This window comes from Salvelinus fontinalis, chromosome 3 (genome assembly GCF_029448725.1).
Source record: "Salvelinus fontinalis isolate EN_2023a chromosome 3, ASM2944872v1, whole genome shotgun sequence".
NCBI classification, from domain to species: Eukaryota; Metazoa; Chordata; class Actinopteri; order Salmoniformes; family Salmonidae; genus Salvelinus; species Salvelinus fontinalis.
The window spans coordinates 7,293,266-7,318,152 of NC_074667.1; the positions used below are offsets into that span (position 1 = coordinate 7,293,266).

At 45.7% G+C, this 24,887-nt stretch overlaps 2 protein-coding genes across 3 annotated transcripts; one reads left to right on the forward strand and one right to left on the reverse strand.

Moving 5' to 3' along the window:
- The first annotated feature begins 227 nt into the window (after positions 1–227).
- LOC129837512 (keratin, type I cytoskeletal 13-like) lies at positions 228–3,956 on the forward strand. 2 transcript variants are annotated; one of them, XM_055903750.1, is made up of 7 exons: positions 228–894; positions 1,319–1,401; positions 1,718–1,874; positions 2,112–2,273; positions 2,412–2,537; positions 2,853–3,073; positions 3,263–3,956. In XM_055903750.1, the coding sequence occupies exons 1-7, from the start codon at positions 295–297 to the stop codon at positions 3,510–3,512; spliced, it is 1,599 nt and encodes a 532-aa protein (XP_055759725.1). In that variant the 5' UTR covers positions 228–294; the 3' UTR covers positions 3,513–3,956. The 2 variants fall into 2 exon arrangements, with proteins under 2 accessions (XP_055759725.1, XP_055759732.1); XM_055903757.1 differs by having other exon boundaries at positions 3,275–3,956.
- A 5,922-nt stretch (positions 3,957–9,878) lies between these two features.
- LOC129835084 (keratin, type I cytoskeletal 50 kDa-like) lies at positions 9,879–23,563 on the reverse strand. The gene is made up of 7 exons (XM_055900461.1): positions 23,203–23,563; positions 13,506–13,596; positions 12,639–12,795; positions 11,543–11,701; positions 11,115–11,238; positions 10,233–10,466; positions 9,879–9,977 (listed from the first exon to the last, which is right to left on the reverse strand). Exons 1-7 carry the CDS (start codon positions 23,561–23,563, stop codon positions 9,898–9,900), a joined length of 1,206 nt encoding a protein of 401 aa, XP_055756436.1. The 3' UTR covers positions 9,879–9,897.
- Between the last annotated feature and the right edge of the window lie 1,324 nt (positions 23,564–24,887).

The window sequence follows — 24,887 nt, forward strand, 5'->3', positions numbered from 1 at the left end:
CAATAGTATATTTTCAATATCCACACATAAAGCACATATCTATCTATCCTCCTCCATCTCCTTCTGCATCCTAGTGTCTGCCCACAGGGTGTCAAAGTGGGTGGAGGAGTCCTGCCCTGCCCGACATGAGGTAATGTTTACCTGTATTCCTCCCTTCTGCCTTTCCCACCCATGTCCTACTCCCAACCTCCCTCCCTCATTCTGCCCTGTGCAGCATAAAAAGGGAACAGTGGCTGGGCCGTGCACCACATTCTCTCTCCTCATCCCAGGCAGGCAGACTCCCTCTCAGCAGCCATGTCCTTCTCCAGATCTAGCATGTCCTACAGCAGCAGCGGCGGTGGAGGCGGAGGGGGCACCATGTCCATGAGGTCTGGAGGTGGAGGTGGAATGGGTATGGGCTCCTCCCGCTTCTCCTCGATGGGTGGTGGTGGCGGTGGAGGAGGCCGCGTCACTGCCATGAGGGCAGGCAGTGTGTATGGAGGTGCAGGAGGCTCCGGGGTGCGCATCTCTAGCTCCTCGTTCGGTCCTGGAGGCGGAGGTGGTGGTGGTAGTGGTGGCGGATATGGTTTCAGAATGGGAGGGGGCGGCGGCGGTGGCGGATTTAGTTTTGGCATGGGAGGGGGCGGCGGCGGTGGCAGTTATGGTTTTGGCATGGGTGGGGGTGGGGGTGGGGGTGGTGGTGGCGGAGCTGACCTCCATGTGTCGGTCAATGAGAAGGCCACAATGCAGAACCTGAACGACCGCCTGTCCACCTACTTGGAGAAGGTGCGCATGCTAGAGGCGGCCAACGCCGAGCTGGAGCTGAAGATCCGTCAGTTCCTTGAGAGCAAGACGTCCCCCAGCGCTCGCGACTACTCTGGCTTCTACGCTGTTATCGCCGACCTTCAGGACAAGGTACGTGACGTGTCTCCTAGATGGCAAAAGCAGTCAATGATGAATGTTATGACAATGAATATTGGACAATGCAAAATGAATTGATTCAACCAAGATATTGCACCAAAATATATGTAACGACAGTATGCATATTTTTCCTTGCATCATTGAAAATAAAGCAGATCATTGAAGCTATTCCTTCCTCTCTCTTAAGAGCCCCTAGGCGATTGCGAAAGGTGCGATTTGTTTCTTTGTGTCATGTCATGCTTTACGATCATAACGACAATAGGTTCCCTGTAATGCTTCTATGAGCTATAATTTACAGTGCAGCTGAAACTCAGAACTGAGTGATTACAATGTGATTTAACAGTTTGTGTGTACTGCATTCGTGTCAAATTCCATGCATACCCCATCCTGAAATGTTTTGCCATCCTCCACCTCTCAGATCCAGGCTGCCACCTGCTTGAACGGAAGCATCTATCTCAGCATCGACAACTCAAAGCTCGCTGCAGACGACTTCAGAAACAAGTAAGTACACCCAACACCATCCACAGATACAGTACACTGCTGGTGCATTACATTAACCACATGGAATAACCCCAAATCTGTAAAAACCCTCATACTGTTTTTTATTACATTTTGTGTTGAATCTATAAAAAAAGGAGACCAACTGACATTACCCTTCACCTCCACCATAACCACACCCTCCCAACAGACATATCAGAAGTGTTACTTTCTGATATTTTCCTAAAACTTAATGGAATACTAGAATCTATAACCCCCAGCTATTCTCACAGAGGAACACATTCAGGCAGTTCTTTGACCTAAGCTCTCTATCTCTCAGGTATGAGAACGAGCTGGCCATGCGTCAGTCAGTGGAGGCTGACATCGCTGGGCTGAAGAGGATGCTGGACGAGATGACCATGGCCAGATCTGACCTGGAGATGCAGATCGAGGGGCTGAAGGAGGAGCTCATCTATCTCAAGAAGAACCATGAGGAGGTGGGTGTGGGCTGATGGAACATATCCATACAGTCCCTTAATGTATTACATCTATTGACCATGTCAACCTGCTATGGGTCTTCACTAGAACACCATTGCTGGCTTTCAAGCACATCTGTATCAAGCAATGGTGTTCAAATGTATAATGAAGACAGAGGGCAGGTCAAGTTGTTACCATCAGGCAGAGGTTAGGCACTTCTTAATCCTTTAAACTCACCCCTATGTGTTTCTCCACAGGAGCTACTTGCCATGAGGACGCAGATGACTGGACAAATCAACGTGGAAGTGGACGCAGCACCACAGGAGGACCTGACCAGAGTCATGGCTGAGATTCGTGAGCAGTATGAGGCCGTTAGTGCCAAGAACCAGCGTGACCTGGAGTCCTGGTTCCAGACCAAGGTAGAACCTCTAGAATCCCTAAACTATGTTCATGGTGTAGATGTTCCTTTACTTCTAGTTGGTAACATTGTGACATTCTTTCATGAGCTGAAATGTTGGTTTGTTTCTGTGACGATTGACCACATATTGTTTTAACAGACAGAGACGTTGAACAAGGAGGTGGCGTCCAGCACAGAGGTTCTCCAGACCTCCAAGTCAGAGATCTCGGAGATCCGTCGCACTCTGCAGGGCCTGGAAACTGAACTGCAGTCACAGCTCAGCATGGTGAGCTCTAATTACAAACATCTGACCAAGAACCACAGTTTAGGGCACATTACTTACACAACTTTGATCAATAATCAACATTTGACTCTTTCATTATTCTCTACCATCCCTCAAGTATCTCACTTTCACTTGGACTCTAACACTATCCCTCAAGTTGTTATAGCCAGGCACCTCTACATTACTATAGCTAACCTCTACCTGCCTTCACATTCAATCACTAGAGCAAAATTTTTCAGTATAATAGTAAACATTCCAAATTCCAAACCTACTCCCACAGTTTTTTGACCCTTCATCTCTGTCTTTCCCGGCCAATAGAAAGGCTCCCTGGAGAACACGCTGGCGGAGACGGAAGGCCGTTACTCCATGCAGCTGGGACGCCTCCAGAACCAAGTGACCAGTCTGGAGGAGCAGCTAATGTCTCTCCGCAGCGACATGGAACGCCAGGGCCAGGAGTACAAGATGCTGCTGGACATCAAGACACGCCTGGAGATGGAGATCGCTGAGTACAGGAGGCTGCTGGACGGAGAGGCTAGCGGGTAAGGCAGGAAGCGATTGGATGTCTCCCCCAACATTTGATTTTAAAAACAATGTTCATTTGAAGTTGACCTTCGTTTGAGCCATGGTTACTTTTGACATGAATCTACAGCTATGTGACCTTTAATAGATATTATGATTATAGATCATAGATGCTAACTATGCTAACCATTGGTTTCCCTTCCTAACAGCCTTGTTCACAGCTCCTCAAAATCTGGCCACAGCTCCTCCAGCTCCCACATCAGCTCCTCTAGCTCCGGTGTCAGCTCCGGCCTAAGCTCCGGCCTCAGCTCATCCAGCTCTGGCCTCAGCTCCGGCCTCAGCTCCTCCAGCTCCGGCCCCAGCTCCTCCCCCTCCACCACACGCAAGGTGGTGATCGTCACAGATGAATTGGTGGACGGCCAGATTGTCTCCTCAAGTGAAACCAAACACACCTCTTAAGGTCCCACACACAATGCAATCACTGCATTAAGCAACAGGTTAACCACATAGAAATATAATTGCTAGACTGGGTATAGGAAATGAGAGGCCATCACATGGAATATTGCTGCTCCCCAGTGCTTTATTCATGCAACCTAAAATTCAATGTTTCAACTTATACAGTGTCTTCATAAGATGAAAAATCCCTATTTTCCTTATCTGTATTATTTGTTTAGGCCAGCTTCGGTTAACTGTAGTTAAAGATGTGCATACCATTCTCCTATTCTTTCTAGAATGGCTAAAGCCCCTCAGATACCCATCATGATACATTGATTTATTTTCTGGTAATTCTATTTCTATGGTTAACACCTCCAGAACAACATATTCTACTACATCTGGATGGGACACCAACAACAGACCCCATTGTGAATACAATAAAGATGCTCTGACTTGCAGACACCATCATTCTGTTTTCTGTGTCTTTTAACTTGATCTGATCTGATCTGGCATGCTCCTATACATCTGACTATCATATAGGTTGTCATCTTTTGCACATGAGGCCAGTTCTATGGCCTTGAGAAAGCATATGTGTCAGAACGATCTTGAATAGTGTAATTTATGACATTCACTTCTACTGAGTTGAGTTTAATACTTGGAAATGTGAATAGAAGAAGTCTGATTGCTAGTGTCACGAACCGGCTCGTAGCCAGTTACAAAGAGGGTGTTGCGTTTACGCACTGAAGGTAGGTGAGGAGTCAAACGCAGGATAGCAGAGATGTCAGTGTAGCGTATATTTTAATCAGAGCAAGTCCAAAAACACAGTACAATACCCAAAAACAATGGGAAGTAACAGTACTACCGTAAGGTGCAAAAACACAACACACCTTACTATAATAACCACACGCGAAATACACTGAGGAAAGCCTCCACAAGCAACAAGAAAAATTATCCCGCACAAACCTAAGCGGGGAAACAGGGGTAAATATACACACAGAAATTAAAGCAAATGAAAACCAGGTGTGAAAAAACCAAAGACAAAACAAACGGAAAAGGAAACATGGATCGGTGATGGCTAGTAGGCCGGCAACGCCGACCGCCTCGCACCGCCCGAACAGGGAGAGGAACCACCTTTGGTGGAATTCGTGACAGTACCCCCCCCCCCCCCCCCCTTGACGTGTGGCTCCCGCAGCGCGCCGATGCCGGCATCGAGGGCAACCCGGAGGACGAGGCGCAGGGCGATCCGGATGGAGGCGGTGAAACTCCCTCAGCAGAGATGGGTCTAATACGTCCTGCACCGGCACCCAGCATCTCTCATCTTCCCAACCCACGAGGTACTGAAGGCCCCCCACCTGACGCCTTGAGTCCAGTATGGACCGAACTTCATACGCCGGGGCCCCCTCGATGTCCAGGGGGGGCGGAGGGACCTCCCACACCTCAGCTTCTTGAAGCGGTCCAGCCACCACCGACCTGAGGAGAGACACATGAAATGAGGGGTTAATACGGTAATAAGGAGGAGCTGTAACCTGTAACACACCTTGTTTATTCTCCTCAGGACTTTAAATGGCCCCACAAACCGCAGACCCAGCTTCCGGCAGGGCAGGCGGAGGGGCAGGTTTCGGGTCGAGAGCGGGACCGAAACCGCCTCACTGCGGTGACGGTCAGCGCTTGCCTTCTGCTGCCCTTCAGCCCATTTAAGGCACCCGTGGGTGGCCTCCCAGGTCTCCTTCGAGTGCCTCACCCATTTGTCTACCACAGGAGTTTCGGTCTGGCTCTGATGCCATGGAACCAGAACTGGCTGATACCCCAACACACACTGGAAGTTCAATAAGTTAGTAGAGGAGTGGCGGAGTGAGTTCTGGGCCATTTCTGCCCATGGAATGAACGTCGGTCCTGGCAATACGACCGCAGAAACCTACCCACATCCTGGTTTACTCTCTCCACCTGCCCATTACTCTCGAGGTAAAAACCTGAGGTAAGGCTGACCAAGACCCCCAGGCACTCCATGAACGCCTTCCAATCCCTGGACATGAACTGGGGACCCCGATCAGAAACTATGTCCTCAGGCACCCTGTAGTGCCGGAAGACGTGTGTAAACAGGGCATCCGCAGTCTGTAGGGCCATAGGGAGACCTGGCAAAGGGAGGAGACGACAGGACTTAGAAAACCGATCCACAACGACCAGGATTGTGGTGTTGCCCTGTGACGAAGGAAGATCGGTCAGGAAGTCCAGCCGCTGTGGAACGGGAAGGGGTTGTAATTTCCCTCGGGGCAGGTGCCTAGGAGCCTTGCACTGAGCGCACACCGAGCAGGAGGAAACACAAACCCTCACGTCCTTGGCCAAAGTGGACCACCAGTACTTCCCACTAAGACTTTGCACCGTCCTACCGATGCCCGGATGACCAGAGGAGGGTGACGTATGAGCCCACCAGATCAATCTAGCTGGACACTGACGTGGAGTAGGCTCTGAACGTGACGCCCGCTCGATGTCCGCGTCCACCTCCCATACCACCGGTGCCACCAGACAAGAGCCCGGAAGTATGGGAGTGGGATCGATGGACTGCTCCTCTGTATCATACAGTCGTGACAGTGCGTCCGCCTTAGTGTTCTGGGAACCCGGTCTATATGACATCATAAACCTAAACCGGGTGAAAAACATAGCCCACCTTGCCTAGCGAGGGTTCAGTCTCCTCGCCGCCCGGATGTACTCTAGATTACGGTGGTCAGTCCAGATGAGAAAAGGGCATTTAGCCCCCTCAAGCCAATGTCTCCACATCTTCAGAGCCCTGACGACAGCCAACAACTCCCGGTCCCCCACGTCATAGTTTCGCTCCGCTGAGCTGAGCTTCCTCGAAAAGAAAGCACAGGGGCGGAGCTTCGGTGGTGTACCCGAGTGCTGTGAGAGCACAGCTCCAATCCCAGCCTCGGACGCGTCCACCTCCACTATGAATGCCAAAGAGGGATCCGGATGAGCCAGCACGGGAGCCGAGGTAAACAGAGCCTTCAGGCGACCAAAAGCTCTGTCCGCCTCAGCCGACCACTGCAGACACACCGGTCCCCCCTTCAGCAGTGAGGTAATGGGAGCAGCCACCTGCCCAAATCCCCGGATAAACCTCCGGTAGTAGTTGGCAAACCCTAAAAATCGCTGCACTTCCTTTGCCGTGGTGGGAGTCGGCCAATTACGCACAGCTGCAATGCGGTCACACTCCATCACTAACCCCGATGTGGAAATGCGATATCCTAGGAAGGAGACGACCTGTTGGAAGAACAAGCATTTCTCAGCCTTGACGTACAAGTCATGCTCCAACAGTTGCCGCAAGTACTCTGCGCACCAGAGACACATGTGCGGCGCGTGTAGCGGAATATATCATAATGCCATCAATATAAACCACCACACCCTGCCCATGCAGGTCCCTGAGAATCTCATCTACAAAGGATTGGAAGACTGCTGGAGCATTCTTCAACCCGTACGGCATGACGAGGTACTCAAAATGGCCTGATGTGGTACTAAACGCTGTCTTCCACTCATCTCCCTCCCGGACACGCACCAAGTTATACGCGCTCCTGAGATCCAGTTTTGTGAAGAAGCGTGCCCCGTGAAATGACTCCATCTCCGTGGCGATGAGAGGTAGTGGGTAACTGTACCCCACTGTAATGAATTTAGGCCTCTATAGTCAATGCACAGGCGCAGACCTCCCTCCTTCTTCACAAAAAAGAAACTCAAGGAGGCAGGTGACGTGGAGTGCCGAATGTACCCCTGTACCCAGAGATTCATGGCCTGCTCCATAGCCATCGTCTCCTCCTGTGACAGGGGATACACGTGACTCCTGGAAAGTGTGGTGTCTACCAGGAGATTTATCGCACAATCCCCTCATCGATGAGGTGGTAATTGAGTCGCCTTCTTTTTACAGAAGGCGATAGCCAAATCGGCATATTCTGAGGGAATACGCACGGTGGAGACTTGGTCTGTACTCTCCACCGTTGTTGCACCTATGGAAACTCCTACACACCTGCCTGAGCACTCCTCTGACCACCCCTTCAGAGCCCTTGGTTGCCACAAAATCTTGGGGTTGTGACGGGCCAACCAGGGTATCCCCAGCACCACGGGAAACGCAGGAAAATCAATAAGGAAGAGACTAGTTCTCTCCCCATGACCCCCCTGCGTATCCATGTCCAGTGGAACCGTGGCTTCCCTGATTAGCCCTGACCCTAATGGTCGGATATCTAAAGAGTGCACTGAGAAGGGCTTATCAGCCTGAACAAGGGGGATCCCTAGACTGTAAGCAAACCACGGTCCATAAAATTCCCAGCTGCGGCTGAATCTACTAGCGCCTTATGCTGGGAATGTGGGGCATACTCAGGAAAAGAAATCAACACATACATGTGAGCAACAGGGGACTCTGGGTGAGTCTGGTGCCTACTCACCTGGGGTGTCCGTCTCGACTCCCAGAAGAGCTCCTCCAGCACCGGTCAGCAGTGTGCCCTCTCCGACCACATCTGGTGCAGGAAAGGGCTCCTCCTCCGGTCGCCCTCGCTGCAGCACCTCTGAGCTCCATGGGCGTCGGAGCAGAGGTGCTGGGGGATGAAACGGACAGAGCCCGATCCGGACCTCTGCGGGTGGCCAGCAAGTTGTCCAGCCGAATGGACATGTCCACCAGCTGGTCCAAGGTGAGGGTGGTATCTCTACAGGCTAGCTCCCTACGGACGTCCTCACGCAAACTACACCTATAGTGATCGATCAAGGCCCTGTCATTCCATTCGGCGCCGACGGCCAAGGTCCGGAACTCCAGGGTGAAGTCCTGCACGCTCCTTGTCTCCTCCCTGAGACGGAACAGACGTTCACCCGCCGCTCGGTCCTCCGGTGGGTGGTCGAACACTGCCCAAAAGCGGCGGGTGAACTCTGGGTAGTGGTCCCTCGCCGAGTCTCCCTCATTCCAGACCGCGTTGGCCCACTCCAGGGCTTTGCCTGAGAGGCAGGAGAAAAGGGCGTTCACGCTCTCATGTCCCGGGTGCACGGTTCCCAGGTAGAGCTCCAGCTGGAGTAAGAACCCCTGACACCTGGCAGCCGTCCCATCGTACTCCCTCGGGAGTGCAAGCCGAATGCCACTGGAGCCAGGTGACGAATGAGAGGGCTGTGGGGGTGGTTGTAGTGTTGCTGGTGGAGGAAAGCCACCTCTCTCCCACCTGTCCATCGTCGCCATCAACTGATCCATTGCTGTTCCCAGACGCTGCAGTACAGCTGTACGTTGTTGGACTCGCTCCTCCATTGATGTCGGGAGAGCATCTGCTCCTGCTGACTCCATCATGCCGGTGCGGGATTCTGTTGCGTTTACCCACTGAAGGTAGGTGAGGAGTAAAACGCAGGAGAGCAGAGATGTCAGTGTAGCGTATATTTTAATCAGGTCAAGTCCAAAAACACAGTACAGTACCCAAAAACAATGGGAAGTAACAGTACTCCCGTAAGGCGCAAAAACACAACACACCTTACTATAATAACCACACGCGAAATACACTGAGGAAAGCCTCCACAAGCAACAAGAAAAATTATCCCGCACAAACCTAAGCGGGGAAACAGGGGTAAATATACACACAGAAATTAAACCAAATGAAAACCAGGTGTGAAAAAACCAAAGACGAAACGAACGGAAAAGGAAACATGGATCGGTGATGGCTAGTAGGCCGGTGACACCAACAACCGAGCACCCCCGAACAGGGAGAGGAACCACCTTCGGTGGAAGTCGTGACAGAGGGAGACAACGTGGAGATAAGGAATAACAAAAATATATTTTTTAACTAAATATTTATGAACTAAAACTATATACAAGTAACAATGGTGTGTGTAGTCAGTATTCAGTAGTGTAAGTGAGTGGTTGCATGCATAGATGGTGAAAATGAGGGGTGTTGAGAGGTGACAAAACAAACAAACCACAAAATGCCACAACCAAAAAAACAGTGTGTCTGCGTGGAGAGAGTCTCCTCAATGAATGTGGAAAAGGTGTACTTATCCCCGGGACACACCCGAGCCCAGGTGCATCCCACCTCGCTGACGACCCTCCCGGCTCCGCCCCCCGACATCCCACCAAGGAAAACAAGAGCAAATAGAAAGAATTCGGCAGACAGAGTGGGAGGGCCGTCACACTGGCTGTCGGCAAAAATAACATCATTCTATCTCTATTTATCAAACTCTCAGTTATTCCAGCATTAGATTCAGAGTTATATACTGTATGGAGAGTGTTTGTGTAGTCAACTCTAGTGCTGGATACCATGTTTCGGTGGAAAGATGTCAAATTGAATTCAAGTCATATGAAATGAGAGCACAACATGTATCTGCTATGACATCCATACTCACAGATTCATGTAGTCAGTCTATTATAAAGCATTAATATCTCTGAAACAAGTGAAACGCATTCTCACTCAACCACATAATCTTTATTGATGGTTCTGTTTCCATCCACAATGGTCTGGGTCACGGTGATTGTCTTGGTAACCACTGTGGAGTCAAAAATGGTCATGGAGTAATTATCATTGCAACATTCATACTGAGCACTTTAAAGCATACTTTTATAATCATTTTTGTTTCTTCATTAGTCCACTTTTGATACAGTCTAAAATAATTGTCAACTTTTACGTTTTGAAAATACAGTATTTTGCTTTCAGCTTAAAATCAAGCAAGACTCAGTCTCATGATGATGCGTTTGGCAAGAAGACTACAAAGGCCTATTGCCCGCTGTATACAATGGCTTACCTTGGGTGGAGCTGTCGTCCTCTCCGTGCAGCAGCCTCCTGTACTCTGCAATCTCCAGCTCCAGGCGGGTCTTGAGGTTCAGCAACATGTCGTACTCCTGCTTGTTGTGTGCGATGTTGGTGTGGAGCTGGGAGAGCTGGAGCTCCAGGCTAGTCACCATGCTCTGGAGCCCTGCCAGCTGAGCAGAGTAGCGCTTCTGGGTGTCTGCCAGGGTGCCCTCCAGGGACGATTTCTATCTGGGGAGGAGGGAGTGGAGGGGATGAGTGGGTGAAGAGTGAAGTAGCACCAAGACACATATCTTGGGTTATTTTTGCATTTCTCTCCACTAATGGTTAAGTTTAGGATTGGGGGAGGGGAAGCTGATCCTAGATCTTTACTTAGGGAAAACTTCCCCCTGGAACGGACTAGTTAGTATACTGGTGCCTTGTCCAATGATATGCTACCACAGTATGTGACACTGTTGCACAAGTTTTGCTTCTGTTCGCGGGGGATAGAGTGGGTGCCATCTCCAATGCACGACACACATGGATAATATTTGATTATTGTATAACTCTGTTGCACACAAGTGTGTGAGAGGTTGTGAATCTGGTGCTCCAATAGACTACACACTCAGAAAAATGTTTGGTCAAGTCCAGACATGAGGTGGGCATGTTGCCAAGTTCAAAATGTCAGTAAGGTATTTATGGCTGTCAGAATAACGACATGCAGAGAGAGACCTGGCATACATGCTATCATCCATGCCTGGGTTTTCACTTCCAATTCCAGTATGGTGCAAGCGTGTGTGTGTGTGTGCGTGTGTGTGTGTGTGTGTGTGTGTGTGTGTGTGTGTGTGTGTGTGTGTGTGTGTGTGTGTGTGTGTGTGTGTGTGTGTGTGTGTGTGTGTGTGTGTGTGTGTGTGTGTGTGTGTGTGTGTGTGTGTGTGTGTGTGTGTGTGTCCTTCGGACTCTGTGAGGCAGCTCACCAGCTGCTCATTGTTTGTCACGACTTCAATCTCCACTATGGCCAGCTATACAGGTAAAAAAAAACAGCATTAGTCAACACAGTTTACCTCAGAGCCAACTCATTCAGTCTCTAAATTGATTCCCATGCTTCAATAGAGCATTAACCTCATCCTATACAGAGAATATACTTTCTTCATGCTTTAAACATGTTTTTTAATTGACACTTCAAATGTAACATTTAAAATGTTTATGCACGTTTTTTTTAGGGCAGCTGACAGGCTAAAGCTGAATTGCATTATTCTTATGAATAATCTTATCTTTTAGATAAATGACTACATATAGTAAAGATATATTGGTCATTCAGCTCACCTTTCCCTGGTAGCAGGCTTCTAGCTCTTTGTGGTTATTGATGACCACAGACTCGAAGTGCTTCCTAATCTCGGTCATCGCTGCGTTCAGGTCCTGGGATGGGGCAGCATCCACTGATACATTCACCTGGCTGCCCACGTGGGTCTTCACCAGGGCAATCTCCCGTAGGTCAAAGGTCAGAGGGCGTAACCTCAGGTAGTAACCATAACAACCAACAGTAGCTTGACTGTGATTAAACAGGTCTCAATGTTTTTGATCTGAGTATTTGCTGTTACAGTGCTGCACCACACGTGTGATTACATGTTTTTCAACCAACAGACTTTTAACCTAAGAGACTAAATTATTGTCAACTAATCTAATGTCTCCTACTGGTCAATATATAACCTATTATGCACCATACATGAACTGTAATGTGTGTGTTTATGGATGTAAGAGTCCCACAAAGGGTAATAGTGAGTTAATGGAAGAAAGTAAGAATACTAGGAAGTGTGAGGAGGGGGAGAGGAACTGTGCTGTAAAGAAAACACCCATCCATCTGTGTAAAGGAAATCCTGGTGTGATATCAGCAGTGGTTAGGTAGATGTCATATTTGTGTACTAGACATTAACTGCTCCAATAACACCCCATACAAAACCGGGCTAAGTACTCCTTAGTGGCCAATGATATCCTTCCGCCTAGCAACTGTCATGTGGATGCCGACTGAAGTGAGTTTTTTTGCTGCTGTAAGTGGGATGAAATACATGTAGGGTCCATTGTATATCGTCACTGAACACTAAGCAAATAATCAATAAATTTTTCTAGTACTGTTTGTACTATTAGGTCGGTATTAGTAAACATATGCATGTCATTCCTATTCAGATTCACTAGCACAAACATATCTGTTCTACTGTAGGTGTGGCTGTGAGGAGGGAGGGAAAAACGTGTAGGCGTTGGTGGACATCGTGACTTGAGTGAAAGATATGAAGGTATGACATTTTGTTAGATTTGTGTTGCTAACACTTTGTGGTTTTGAATGGGTGTACTGTGAAAAACAGCTCCCCTGTGCTATACAGCGTGGTTGTACTGTGAATAACTGTTGCCCGGAACAATCTGTTACCTCCTGGTGGTTCCTCTTGAGCATGATGAGCTCGTCCTTCAGACCCTCGTAATGCAACTCCAGGTCAGAGCGGCCCAGGTTCATGTCACCCAGGACCCTCCTCAGACCACTGATGTCTGCCTCCACTGCCATCCTCATGGCCTGCTCTTTCGCATACCTGAGCAGGGCAAAGGTCAAAGGTCATGCTAAGGTCACACAGGCTACCAATATGTTTTAAGATTGTAGTCTTTTGCTTTGTCTATGGAGTAGGGATGACTAGACACGGGCAGTGTCTGGACACCCATACTAGCGTACTAAATAGTGTGCGAAAAATAAATGAAATTTGAAAATAGTCATCCAAATGCTTCATCTAATGTGCGAATGCATCGACTCCCACCACTCGTTCATTTTGGTACAGCGTGTCAATTAATCTGTTGTCAAACACGTGAGTCGGAAAAGACAAGTGAATTCTACTACAGGTAGATCAAACGCCAAAATTAGTATGCACTTTAAGTATGTAATACGCTAGTATGGGTATTCGGACACAGCCATTGATCAGTTTAAGTATGTAATATGCTAGTATGGGTATTCGGACAAAGCCATTGATCAGTTTAAGTATGTAATACGCTAGTATGGGTATTCGGACACAGCCATTGATCAGTTTAAGTATGTAATACGCTAGTATGGGTATTCGGACACGACCATTGATCAGTTTAGCCTTTTCCTCACTAATAGTTATGGATAAGATCTAGCTTGGGTAGGCTGATTATGGTTCTGTATCTAAAAGGGTAACTTCTACTCAGAGTGTGTTGTATAGAGCCTTGAGTGAAAGACAAATGTTTTATACGAATAGTGTGTCATGATTCATAGCCGTTAGTAGCCCCTTACTTCATCTTGAAGTCCTCAGCAGCAAGCTTGGCATTGTCGATGTCCAGCACAGTCTTGGTATTGGACCTGGATGCCAAATGGATCGGTGTAACTCACATCATTATACACACATTCTCAAGTGACTGTGACCTGCAGCAGGAATTCCAAAAAGGAGACTTGGGCTGTGTCCCTATTCCCTATATAGTGCATTACTTATGACCAGGACCCATAGGGCTCTGGTCAAAATTAGGGCACATTTTAGGTAATATCATGTCATTTGGGACTCAGATTTGGTTGCATGAAGTTGTAGTTAATGACATTATTTTAGTACGTAACCTGCATTGGCCTTCAAGGAACAGAACAAAAACATCTTCTGCCAGAATTCCTTTTGGCTGAAACACCCCCCCCATCCCATCTCACACACATTTCCCTCGTCACCCCCATAGAGCGGAACAGATGCAATAACTAACTGCCTGTACACAGAGGAGCCAGCAAATAAATCAACAGTGATGATGGAGTTAGTGCTAATGGGAATAAGTTAACATTGTCAGGTGTCAAACACCCCTAATTCTAACACGCACGGAGTCACAAATGTAATCCGTGGCGTCACACATGTAACCCGTGGAGTCACAAATGTAATCCGTGGAGTCACAAATGTAATCCGTGGAGTCACAAATGTAATCCATGGAGTCACAAATGTAATCCGTGGAGTCAAACATGTAATCCATGGAGTCACAAGTGTTGTCACATTCAGAAAAACATATTTGACCACTGTTGTGTTTGCAAAGCATGAAATATTTTGTAATATGTTCTGTGTTAACCAGAAAAAACCTGTCTTGCAGGTGGTGCAATTTTAAATTAATCATAAAACAACCAAATAGTTGTTGCTGTTTGTAATGATATAATGATATAATGATGTAATTATGTTATGTAATTATCAGGAAGCCTAATTAGCCTTTTATTCAACCACCACTTCAATCTAGATGTAATACTTATTTCCGTAGCCTAATTACTATTACAATATCCTATTTCTAAACAGGTTGAACTACACTTAAGCAATAAGGCCAGAGGGGTTTTGGTATATGGCCAATACGCCACGGCTAAGGGCTGTTCTTATGCACAACGCAAACCGGAGTGCCTGGATACAGCCCTTAGCCGTGGTACAGTATGCTGGTCGACCACAGTTGAAGTCGGAAGTTTACATACACCTTAGCCAAATACATTATTAAACTCAGTTTTTCACAATTCCTGACGTTTAATCCTAGTAAAAATTCCCTGTCTTGGGCCAGTTAGGATCACCTCTTTATTTTAAGAAAGTGAAATGTCAGAATAATAGTAGAGAGAATGATTTATTTCAGGTTTTATTTCTTTCATCACATTCCCAGTGGATCAGAAGTTTACATACACTCAATTAGTATTTGGTATCATTGCCTTTAAATTGTTAAACTTGGGTCAAATGTTTCGGGTAGCCTTCAACAAGCTTCCCACAATACATTGGGTGAATTATGGCCCATTCCTCCTGACGGAGCTGGTGTAACTGAGTCAGGTTTGTAGGCCTCCTTGCTCGCACATGCTTTTTCAGTTCTGCCCACAAATTTTCTATGGGATTGAGGTCAGGGCTTTGTGATGGCCACTCCAATACCTTGACTTTGTTGTCCTTAAGCCATTTTGCCACAACTTTGGAAGTATGCTTGGGGTCATTGTCCATTTGGAAGACCTCATTTGGGACCAAGCTTTAACTTCCTGACTGATGTCTTGAGATGTTGCTTCAATATATCCACATAATTTTCCTCCTCATGATGCCATCTATTTTGTGAAGTGCACCAGTCCCTCCTGCAGCAAAGCACCCCCACAACATGATGCTGCCACCCCCGTGCTTGGTTTCTGATGGTGGAATGGTGGTTGGGATGGTGTTCTTCAGCTTGCAAACCTCCCATGGTGTTTATACTTGCGTACTATTGTTTGTACAGATGAATGTGGAACCTTCAGGCATTTGGAAATTGCTCCCAAGGATGAACCAGACTTGTGGAGCTCAACAATTTATTTTCTGAGGTCTTGGCTGATTTCTTTAGATTTTCCCATGATGTCAAGCAAAGAGGCCTTAGGCCTTGAAATACATCCACAGGTACACCTCCAATTGACTAATAATGTCAATTAGCCTGTCAGAAGCGTCTAAAGCCATAACATCCTTTTCTGGAATTGTCTAAGCTGTTTAAAGGCACAGTCAACTTAGTGTATGTAAACTTCTGACCCACTGGAATTGTGATACAGTGACTTATAAGTGAAACAATCTGTCTGTAAACAATTGTTGGAAAAATTACTTGTGTCATGCACAAAGTATATGTCCTAACCGACTTGCCAAAACTATAGTTTGTTAACAAGACATTTGTGGAGTGGTTGAAAAACGAGTTTTAATGACTCTAACCTAAGTGTATGTAAATTTCCGACTTCAACTGTATACCACCAGTGGCGATTTAAGCATGTAAACCTTGGTGGGAAACTCAAAACAAATGTTTTAGATGCATGCCAGCAAATCCACTACACTACACTACACAACACTAAACAATACATTAATTGCACTATAACGGTGCCCACAAACCTACATAAAGCTGTCCCAACAGCAGAGCTTTCTTTTCAGCACCATGGAGTGAATCCTGATCACTGCTACACCTGGCTATCAGCAGAGCCTTGTCTGCCAGCAAAACAGTTCATTCAGCCTCATATACTGCCTTTTTTTAAAACATAGTTGATATGGCTGACTTGCTTAAACAAATGTGGTTTCTCCTGACAATTGATATGTACAAGCTATGGCATACGGGGACGACGAACGGATAAGAGGCGATCTGTAATTTTCAATAAGACACTAATGAGCGAGCTAGGACGGACGTAGTCAATATAACTATTTGCACTTTTGAAATGTACAGCGACAGAATTCAGAACATGGGCCATTCTTACAGTATTCTCCCTGTACACCCTTACCGTAGGATAAATAAAGGGAGCATATAAGCAGACAATGAAAGCTCTTACAATATTCAATGTTTACATTTCTCTAAAAGCTATAGGCTACATGTGCACCACCAAGTCAGAACAGTAGGCTAAATTATGAGGGAAAGGGGACCAACTTATTAGGGTAGTAACAGCTTACAACACAACATACACTTAGTATTATTTTCTTAACTACAGTATACATATCTCCCTGGCATAATACATAATTTATGCAGCAGCATACAATTTTTTTTTTGACTCTGTGCTCACTGTGCTCTGTACTCAAGTGCTGTGATCACTTGAACAGGAAGGTAGTGCGGAAGGTCCTTCTTGTGGGGATATTTTGTCATCAAACTTTGTCATCAAATTCTGGCATTCTCTGGAATTATGGTGCTTTCAAGACAACTGGGAACTCGGAAAAAAAGAAGGTTGAATCATGATGTCAGTGATCTTCAGGTCGGAGCTCTAGAAAGAGGCCAGAGTTCCCGACTTGGAATTCCGAGTTGGATGACCATTCAAAACATATTTTTCCAGTCTGAGCTCGTTTTTTTTCTCAGTTCCGAGTTATCCAGTTGTTTTGAACGCGGCAGAAACCATGCTGGTTTGACAGCATGGCCAATGTATTCAACCTTTTCTGACCCATGGCATGTGAATATTTATCCCTTTAAGCTTGGGAAAGAGACCCTTAAACCCAGACATGGACCACACACCCACTCCACTGATTAGCAGGCTAGTGGTTCCTTTGCAATGCTTGCAGTTAGCCACTGATTCTTTCCAAACCACTCATTGTTGAATTTGCAAATTCCAGCTTGTTGTGTAATGTTGATGTCAAATAACCGATGAGCACTGATACGTTTTATCTATCATTTCTATTCATATGACAAGGATTGAAAAGAAAAGGATTTGCTGGTAGATTGTTGACGTGATTCATGATAATGACTAGCTTAATAGCTAAGATTTATTTTGAAAGTATGATGTTGACACGACCAGTCCAATCAAAGCTACGGTAGATATTTAATTATTATTTTATTTAACCTTTATTTAACTAGGCAAGTCAGTTAAGAAGAACTTCTTATTTACAATGACGGCCCACCGGGGATCAGTAGGTTAACGACAGATTTTTACCTTGTCAGCTCGGAGATTCGATCCCACAACCTTTTGGTAACTGGCTCAACTCTCTAACCACTAGGCTATCTGCCGCCCCAATATACACTGCTCAAAAATATAAAGGGAACACTAAAATAACACATCCTAGATCTGAATGAATGAAATATTCTTATTAAATACTTTTTTCTTTACATAGTTGAATGTGCTGACAACAAAATCACACAAAAATGATCAATGGAAATCAAATTTATCAACCCATGGAGGTCTGGATTTGGAGTCACACTCAAAATTAAAGTGGAAAACCACATTACAGGCTGATCCAACTTTGATGTAATGTCCTTAAAACAAGTCAAAATGAGGCTCAGTAGTGTGTGTGGCCTCCACGTGCCTGTATGACCTCCCTACAACGCCTGGGCATGCTCCTGATGAGGTGGCGGATGGTCTCCTGAGGGATCTCCTCCCAGACGTGGACTAAAGCATCCACCAACTCCTGGACAGTCTGTGGTGCAACGTGGCGTTGGTGGATGGAGCGAGACATGATGTCCCAGATGTGCTCAATTGGACTCCGGTCTGGGGAACGGGCGGGCCAGTCCATAGCTTCAATGCCTTCCTCTTGCAGGAACTGCTGACACACTCCAGCCACATGAGGTCTTGCATTGTCTTGCATTAGGAGGAACCCAGGGCCAACCGCACCAGCATATGGTCTCACAAGGGGTCTGAGGATCTCATCTCGGTACCTAATGGCAGTCAGGCTACCTCTGGCGAGCACATGGAGGGCTGTGCGGCCCCTCAAAGAAATGCCACCCCACACCATGACTGACCCACCGCCAAACCGGTCATGCTGGAGGATGTTGCAGGCAGACTCTCCAGACTCTGTCACGTCTGTCACATGTGCTCATGTGCTCAGTGTGAACCTGCTTTCATCTGTGAAGAGCACAGGGCGCCAGTGGCGAATTTGCCACTCTTGGTGTTCTCTGGCAAATGCCAAACATCCTGCACGGTGTTGGGCTGTAAGCAGGTCATTTTGCAGTGCTCTGGCAGTGCTCCACCTGCTCCTCCTTGCACAAAGGCGGAGGTAGCGGTCCTGCTGCTGGGTTGTTGCCCTCCTACGGCCTCCTCCACGTCTCCTGATGTACAGGTCTGTCTCCTGGTAGCGCCTCCATGCTCTGGACACTACGCTGACAGACACAGCAAACCTTCTTTCCATAGCTCGCATTGATGTGCCATCCTGGATGAGCTGCACTACCTGAGCCACTTCTGTGGGTTGTAGACTCCGTCTCATGCTACCACTAGAGTGAAAGCACCGCCAGCATTCAAAAGTGACCAAAACATCAGCCAGGAGGCATAGGAACTGAGAAGTGGTCTGTGGTCACCACCTGCAGAACCACTCCTTTATTGGGGGTGTCTTGCTAATTGCCTATCATTTCCACCTTTTGTCTATTCCATTTGCACAACAGCATGTGACATTTATTGTCAATCAGTGTTGCTTCCTAAGTGGACAGTTTGATTTCACAGAAGTGTGAAGTGTGATTAACTTTGAGTTACATTGTGTTGTTTAAGTGTTCCCTTTATTTTTTTGAGCAGTGTATATATATATAAGATGTAAGATCATCAAGGACAACAACCAACCGAGCCACTGCCTGTTCTCCCCGCTATCATCCAGAAGGTAAGGTCAGTACAGGTGCATCAAAGCTGGGACCGAGAGACTGAAAAACAGCTTCTATCTCAAGGCCATCAGACTGTTAAATAGCCATCACTAGTATTTTAAAGGCTGCTGCCCTATATACATAGACTTGAAATCACTGGCCACTTTAATAATCGGAACACTAGTCACATTAATAATGCTTACATATTTTGCATTACTCATCTCATATGTATATACTGTATTCTGTCCTATTCTACTGTATCTTAGTCTATGCCGCTCTGACATTGCTCGTCCAAATATTTATATATTCTTAATTCCATTCCTTTACTTTACTTTATTGTATTGTTAGATATTACTGCACTGTTGGAGCTAGAAACACAAGCATTTCGCTACACCCGCAATAACATCTGCTAAACACGTGTATGTGACAAATACAATTTGATTTGATTTGATTTGTAACGTGATTTGACATCATTTTATCTGTGGCCAATGACCTTGAGCCTTTTTAGATGGGCACTTCTCATGTAACTCTATGGCAGCACACAAGGCAGCGGCGGATTTAGGTATGGGTGACATGGGCAACCGCCCAGGTCGGCTTCTCGGCGGGGGCGGCACGGGGCGCCCACACCAAAAAAATTCGTAATGGTGACATTTGCGCGACCGGTTTTCTGTCACTCATTTGCACGTCATGTCAATGATATCATGTCACCATGTGTGACTGTGGGTCAATTAACCTTGTTGGAGTAGGTGCCCTGATTCTAGTTTGTGAGCTAGTCAGGCTATTGCCTGGGAAGATCTCCCACTCAGAAGTACGTGATGGAGAGGGGGGAGGGGGTAGTTTGACCTCAGGTCTCCCCACTGGAAACCCGAGGTAGGGGGAGCGGGGGAATCTATCAAATAGGGCACCTCTAACTTTGTACAATACTAATGCAATTAGTCAAATCAGTCACACTACGAAATGCTACCAAACAAACCACAAATCATTCATAATACTGTGAATATATAGTATCACAAACAAATTGTTGCATTTTTTCTGGTTTGTGCGAAATCGTTAAGAATAGTATTAAACCAGTCTGCACAGCACCAAGGTGAATTGGTTTAGTCTTGGTTTAGTTTAGTCTTGACAGTGTTGGGGGATGGGTAATGTATTGATGCCAAATCAACACACATGGATAAGAAAAGGTCTAAGCCATCACGTTCCCAGTTTAGGAAAAAGAGGAAAGAAGAAGAGGAGAAACAAGCAAAAGATAAAGGTATGCAACTATGTCATGTCTTGGAATAGAATATTATGCATGTAATGAAATAGGCTAGTATAACCCTTATGTTTGTAAGCCTATGTCACTATGTTGCTTGCTATGCTATTAGACATAGGGCGACAATATTCCATTTTCTGTCCAACTAGCTTACATAACATTGGATATCATTTCACACAGTTTCATCATGATAATGTGTGTAGCCTGCAGCAAAACGATTACAGCCTAACTAGCACATTATTGATTTGGTTAACTTTCATTGACGTGACATTATAAAGGTTTCCTTTGATTGTATTGACTAGGTCCTGAGCTCAGTAAGGTGAAGTTCATTTGGTTCCTATTCTGAAAGTTTGATAAATTGTGCATAATGACATGTATATTTAATTGTGCAACAAATGTTTTTAGGGTGTTAGACTCATATACTGTATTTTAATGCTATGCATGTGTACGTGCCAATGTTTGTGTTGCTTCACGGTCCCCACTGTTCCATAAGGTGTTTTTTAATCTGTTTTTTCAAATCTAATTTTACTGCTTGTGTCAGTTACTTGATGTGGAATAGAGTTCCATGTAGTCATGGCTCTATGTACTACTGTGTGCCTCCCATAGTCTGTTCTGGACTTGGGGACTGTGAAGATACCTCTTGTGGCATCATCAATCCAAGGGGATTTAACAGTTTTTACAGTCATTTTCTTAATGGGTGCGTGCTTATAAATAACTGGAATAAGTCGTTTCATAAATGCGTCAAGTGCAGCGTCTGGTTGCTCCTCATTACCCACCACAGACCAGCAAATATTCTTTACATCATCAACATATGAATCACTACAAAATGTTTTTACACTATATTAGGCCCAGTCTTTGGAACTTTGGTTTTCCTAGATATGGTTATTATTTTGTGATCACTACATCCTATGGATATTTTTACTGCTTTAAAGCAAATATCTGCAGCGTTAGTAAAAATGTGAGCAATAGATGTTGATTATTTAATTCCTGTGCTGTTTGTAACTACCCTGGTAGGTTGACTGACAACCTGATCCAGGTGTCACAACTTCTGCCGAAGTCGTTGCCTCTCCTTGTTCGGGCGGTGTTCGGCGGTCGACGTCACCGGTCTTCTAGCCATCATCGATCCATTTTTCATTTTCCATTGGTTTTGTCTTGTCTTCCCACATACCTGTTTTCAATCCCATCCATTATCCTCTTGTGTATTTAACCCTCTCTTTCCCCTCATGTCTTTGTCAGAGATTGTTTCTTGTTAGTATTGTTTTATGTGTATAGGTGCGCGACGGGTCTTCGTACCCATATTTGTTTTGTTCGTTTCTTATTTAGTGTTATGGAGCATGTATTTGGACTTTCATTAAAAGACTCCATTTTACACTACGTTTGACTCTCCTGCGCCTGACTTCCCTGCCACCTATACAAACAACTCTGACACCAGGTTGCAGGCACTGGTTACAGTTTGAAGTTGTTTCCTGAGTGGGCAGCTTGATGATAGCCAGTCAATATTTAAATCACCCAGAAAATATATTTCTCTGTTGATATCGCAACCATTATCAAGCATTTCACACATATTATCCAGATACTGACTGTTAGCGCTTGGTGGTCTATAGCAGCTTCCCACAAGAATGGGCTTTAGGTGAGGCAGATGAACCTGTAGCCATATTACTTCAACAGTATTAAACATTAGATTGTCTCTAAGCTTTACAGGAATGTGGTTCTAAATATAGACCGCAACACCGCCTCTGATGGCATTTCTGTCTTTTCGGTAGATGTTATAACCATGTATTGCTACAACTGTATTATCAAATGTATTATCTAAGTGAGTCTCAGAGACAGTCAGAATATGAATGCCATCTGTTACAAGCAAGTTATTGACTACATGGACCTTGTTTCTTAGTCTACAATATGTTAATATGGGATATTTTTAGCATTTTTCTGGGTTGCTTGATTGTTTTTAATGCTTTACTGGGAAGGTTATCAGAGGTAGACAGTACATCTGTTAATCCTACAGCTATTGTAAGCAGTAATCATGAGCCTATAAATCAAAGTTACACTGTTAGCACTGAGGCGATGTGCAATAGTAGGAGGACCACTTTATGCAGCTCACCCTGCACCATCAGCTCCAATGTAAATAACATGGTGCAATTAGGGGTAGAGAAATTAAATTACTTACATTGTGTTTGCCAATGCCCCTAAGATCATGTACATTTGATGCAGCTTTATGATGACTCATTGTCACAATGGTAGGGATTAACAGAGTTGGTCTTGGATCATTTACCAGTCATTGTTTCAATGCAGCCTTGATACGCGTGGACAGAGTCCAGGAGCCAAGATGATTTGGATGGACTCCGTCATTCCTGTAGAGTATCTTCTGTTTCCAGAAGGTGTCAAAGTTATCAATAAAAGAGACTCCAGCAGAGCTACAGTAATATTTTAGCCAGATGTGTAATGCCAGCAATCTGCTGAATCTTTCACACCTGCGGCCCAACGATGGTACTGGACCTGAAATTATTGGCTGTTTTTTTGAGTCTTTTAATGCTAAAATCAGTTCTTTAAAATCAATTTTCAAATGTTCCGAGCTAGCCCTCCTGATGTCGCTTGACCCCACATGGACAACGACAGTGTCAGCTCCCGGCATCTGTGGTAGAACAGTCGGAAGCAGCCTTATTATGTCCTATATGCGTGCTCCTCGGTAGCACAGGGTTTTTGCCTTGGGGACCAAGATGTTTCTCACCATGGAGCTGCCTATGATGATAGCTGGTCATGTTGAATGGGCCGGTCTCTCTGGCAGCCTCATGGTCTGGTGAGGCTGGGAGCTCCGAGGATCTGAACCCGAGGTAGAAGCCACCGGAGAGGGAGACAGAGCCGTGGACGAAGACGCAGGTACCTCCGGATCCAATCTTGATTGGGAAGCCACCACGGACGAAGGCGCCGGAACCTCTGGATCCAGGGCGGCAAAGCTGTTTCTGGTCTGTGTCAGTTCCGGGCTGAAAAATCTCCATGGAGACCCCCGTTGCCAGAGGACACCTTTTTTCGACTTCCACGGTGAGTGACGTAGCTCCATGGCTGATTGGTTGGGTTGGGATCAGCTCCATTCTCCAGTAAAGGGAAGGAACCCTGCCTAGCACCGGCCAGTCGGCTGTGGAGAGCCGACACGGTGGCAAAACTTCCACCAGATCAGAGCGGCGTCCGGCTACTGGGGTGGAAGAAAAAGAAAAGTAGGTGGGTGTGAGTTTCCCAGTAGCTTATGTAGGTTTGCTACTTGCTTGCTAAGAGTAGCTACTTGGCTCCTGTAGTTGCAAGCAGTTGCTACATTGAAAGTCAATGCGGTCCACATTGACTGATCTTCATGTTTTAAAGTAATGATGGACCTTTGTTTCTCTTTGCTTATTTGAGCTGTTCTTGCACTCACTCACGTCCAGAATATGGACTTGGTCTTTTACGAAATAGGGCTATCTTCTGTATACCAACCCTACCTTGTCACAACACAATTGATTGGCTCAAACGCATTAAGAAGGAAAGAAATTCCACAAATTAACTTTTAACAAGGCACAGCTGTTAATTAAAATGCATTCCAGGTGTCTACCTCATGAAGCTGGTTGAGAGAATGCCAAGAGTGTGCAAAGCTGTCATCAAGGCAAAAGGTGGCTACTTTGAAGAATCTCAAATATAAAATATATTTAGATTTTTCAACACTTTTTTGGTTACTACATAATTCCATATGTGTTATTCCATAGTTTTGATGTCTTCATTATTATTCTACAATGTAGAAAATAGTAAAAATAAAGAAAAACCCTTGTGACTGGTGCTGTATATATAAGTATATCTTTTTTTGCTAAACAGGTGGGGCTCAAAACAAGTGGGTCTCTGAATGAAGGATCGCCATTGTATACCACAAACACCCGAGGTGACTTTTTGCTATTATAAACAGGTTCCCAGCCTAATTAGACCAGTAAAAAAGAAGTTTTGCCTTATACCCATAGAATATTGTCTCACATACCACAGCTTTCAGACAATCAGCATCCAGGAGCCAAACTACCTGGTTTATACCATATTGTTACTGTATTGTTGATCCAGGTACCAAAGCAATCATGATCAAGGATCATGTCCTACTTGGCAAAATAAAAAAAATGATGTGCCTTGGATTATAGACTTGACTTCTGTCAATGATTATGCAACAGTTGTGATATGATCTGGAAGGTTCAGTGGTTTCGATGTCTCTCTCTGCTACCACTAGAGTGTGCACTATAACCACAGGTATTATGTCCACCAATCAGGTTGACTTGCAGTAGGGTGTGGCCATAGAGATTTATTGTATGGGTGTGGATAGGTGACGAAGGATGGCCAGACAACACAGGCACTCTGTCTCTGTTGATACAGTGCAATGAAAAGAACAGATCCCATTTTAATTAGACAACT

Excerpts from the sequence above, each read along its gene's own strand:
- LOC129837512 (XM_055903750.1), top strand. The coding sequence starts at position 295 with ATGTCCTTCTCCAGATCTAGCATGTCCTACAGCAGCAGCGGCGGTGGA. Across the intron at positions 2,538-2,852 it reads TGCAGTCACAGCTCAGCATG|AAAGGCTCCCTGGAGAACAC; the intron begins GTGAGCTCTAAT and ends CCCGGCCAATAG. Across the intron at positions 3,074-3,262 it reads CTGGACGGAGAGGCTAGCGG|CCTTGTTCACAGCTCCTCAA; the intron begins GTAAGGCAGGAA and ends CCTTCCTAACAG.
- LOC129835084 (XM_055900461.1), bottom strand. The coding sequence starts at position 23,563 with ATGGAGCTGATCCCAACCCAACCAATCAGCCATGGAGCTACGTCACTC. Across the intron at positions 11,239-11,542 it reads AAGCCTGCTACCAGGGAAAG|CTGGCCATAGTGGAGATTGA; the intron begins GTGAGCTGAATG and ends TTACCTGTATAG. Across the intron at positions 10,467-11,114 it reads CACACACACACACACACACA|AGAAATCGTCCCTGGAGGGC; the intron begins CACACACACACA and ends TCCTCCCCAGAT.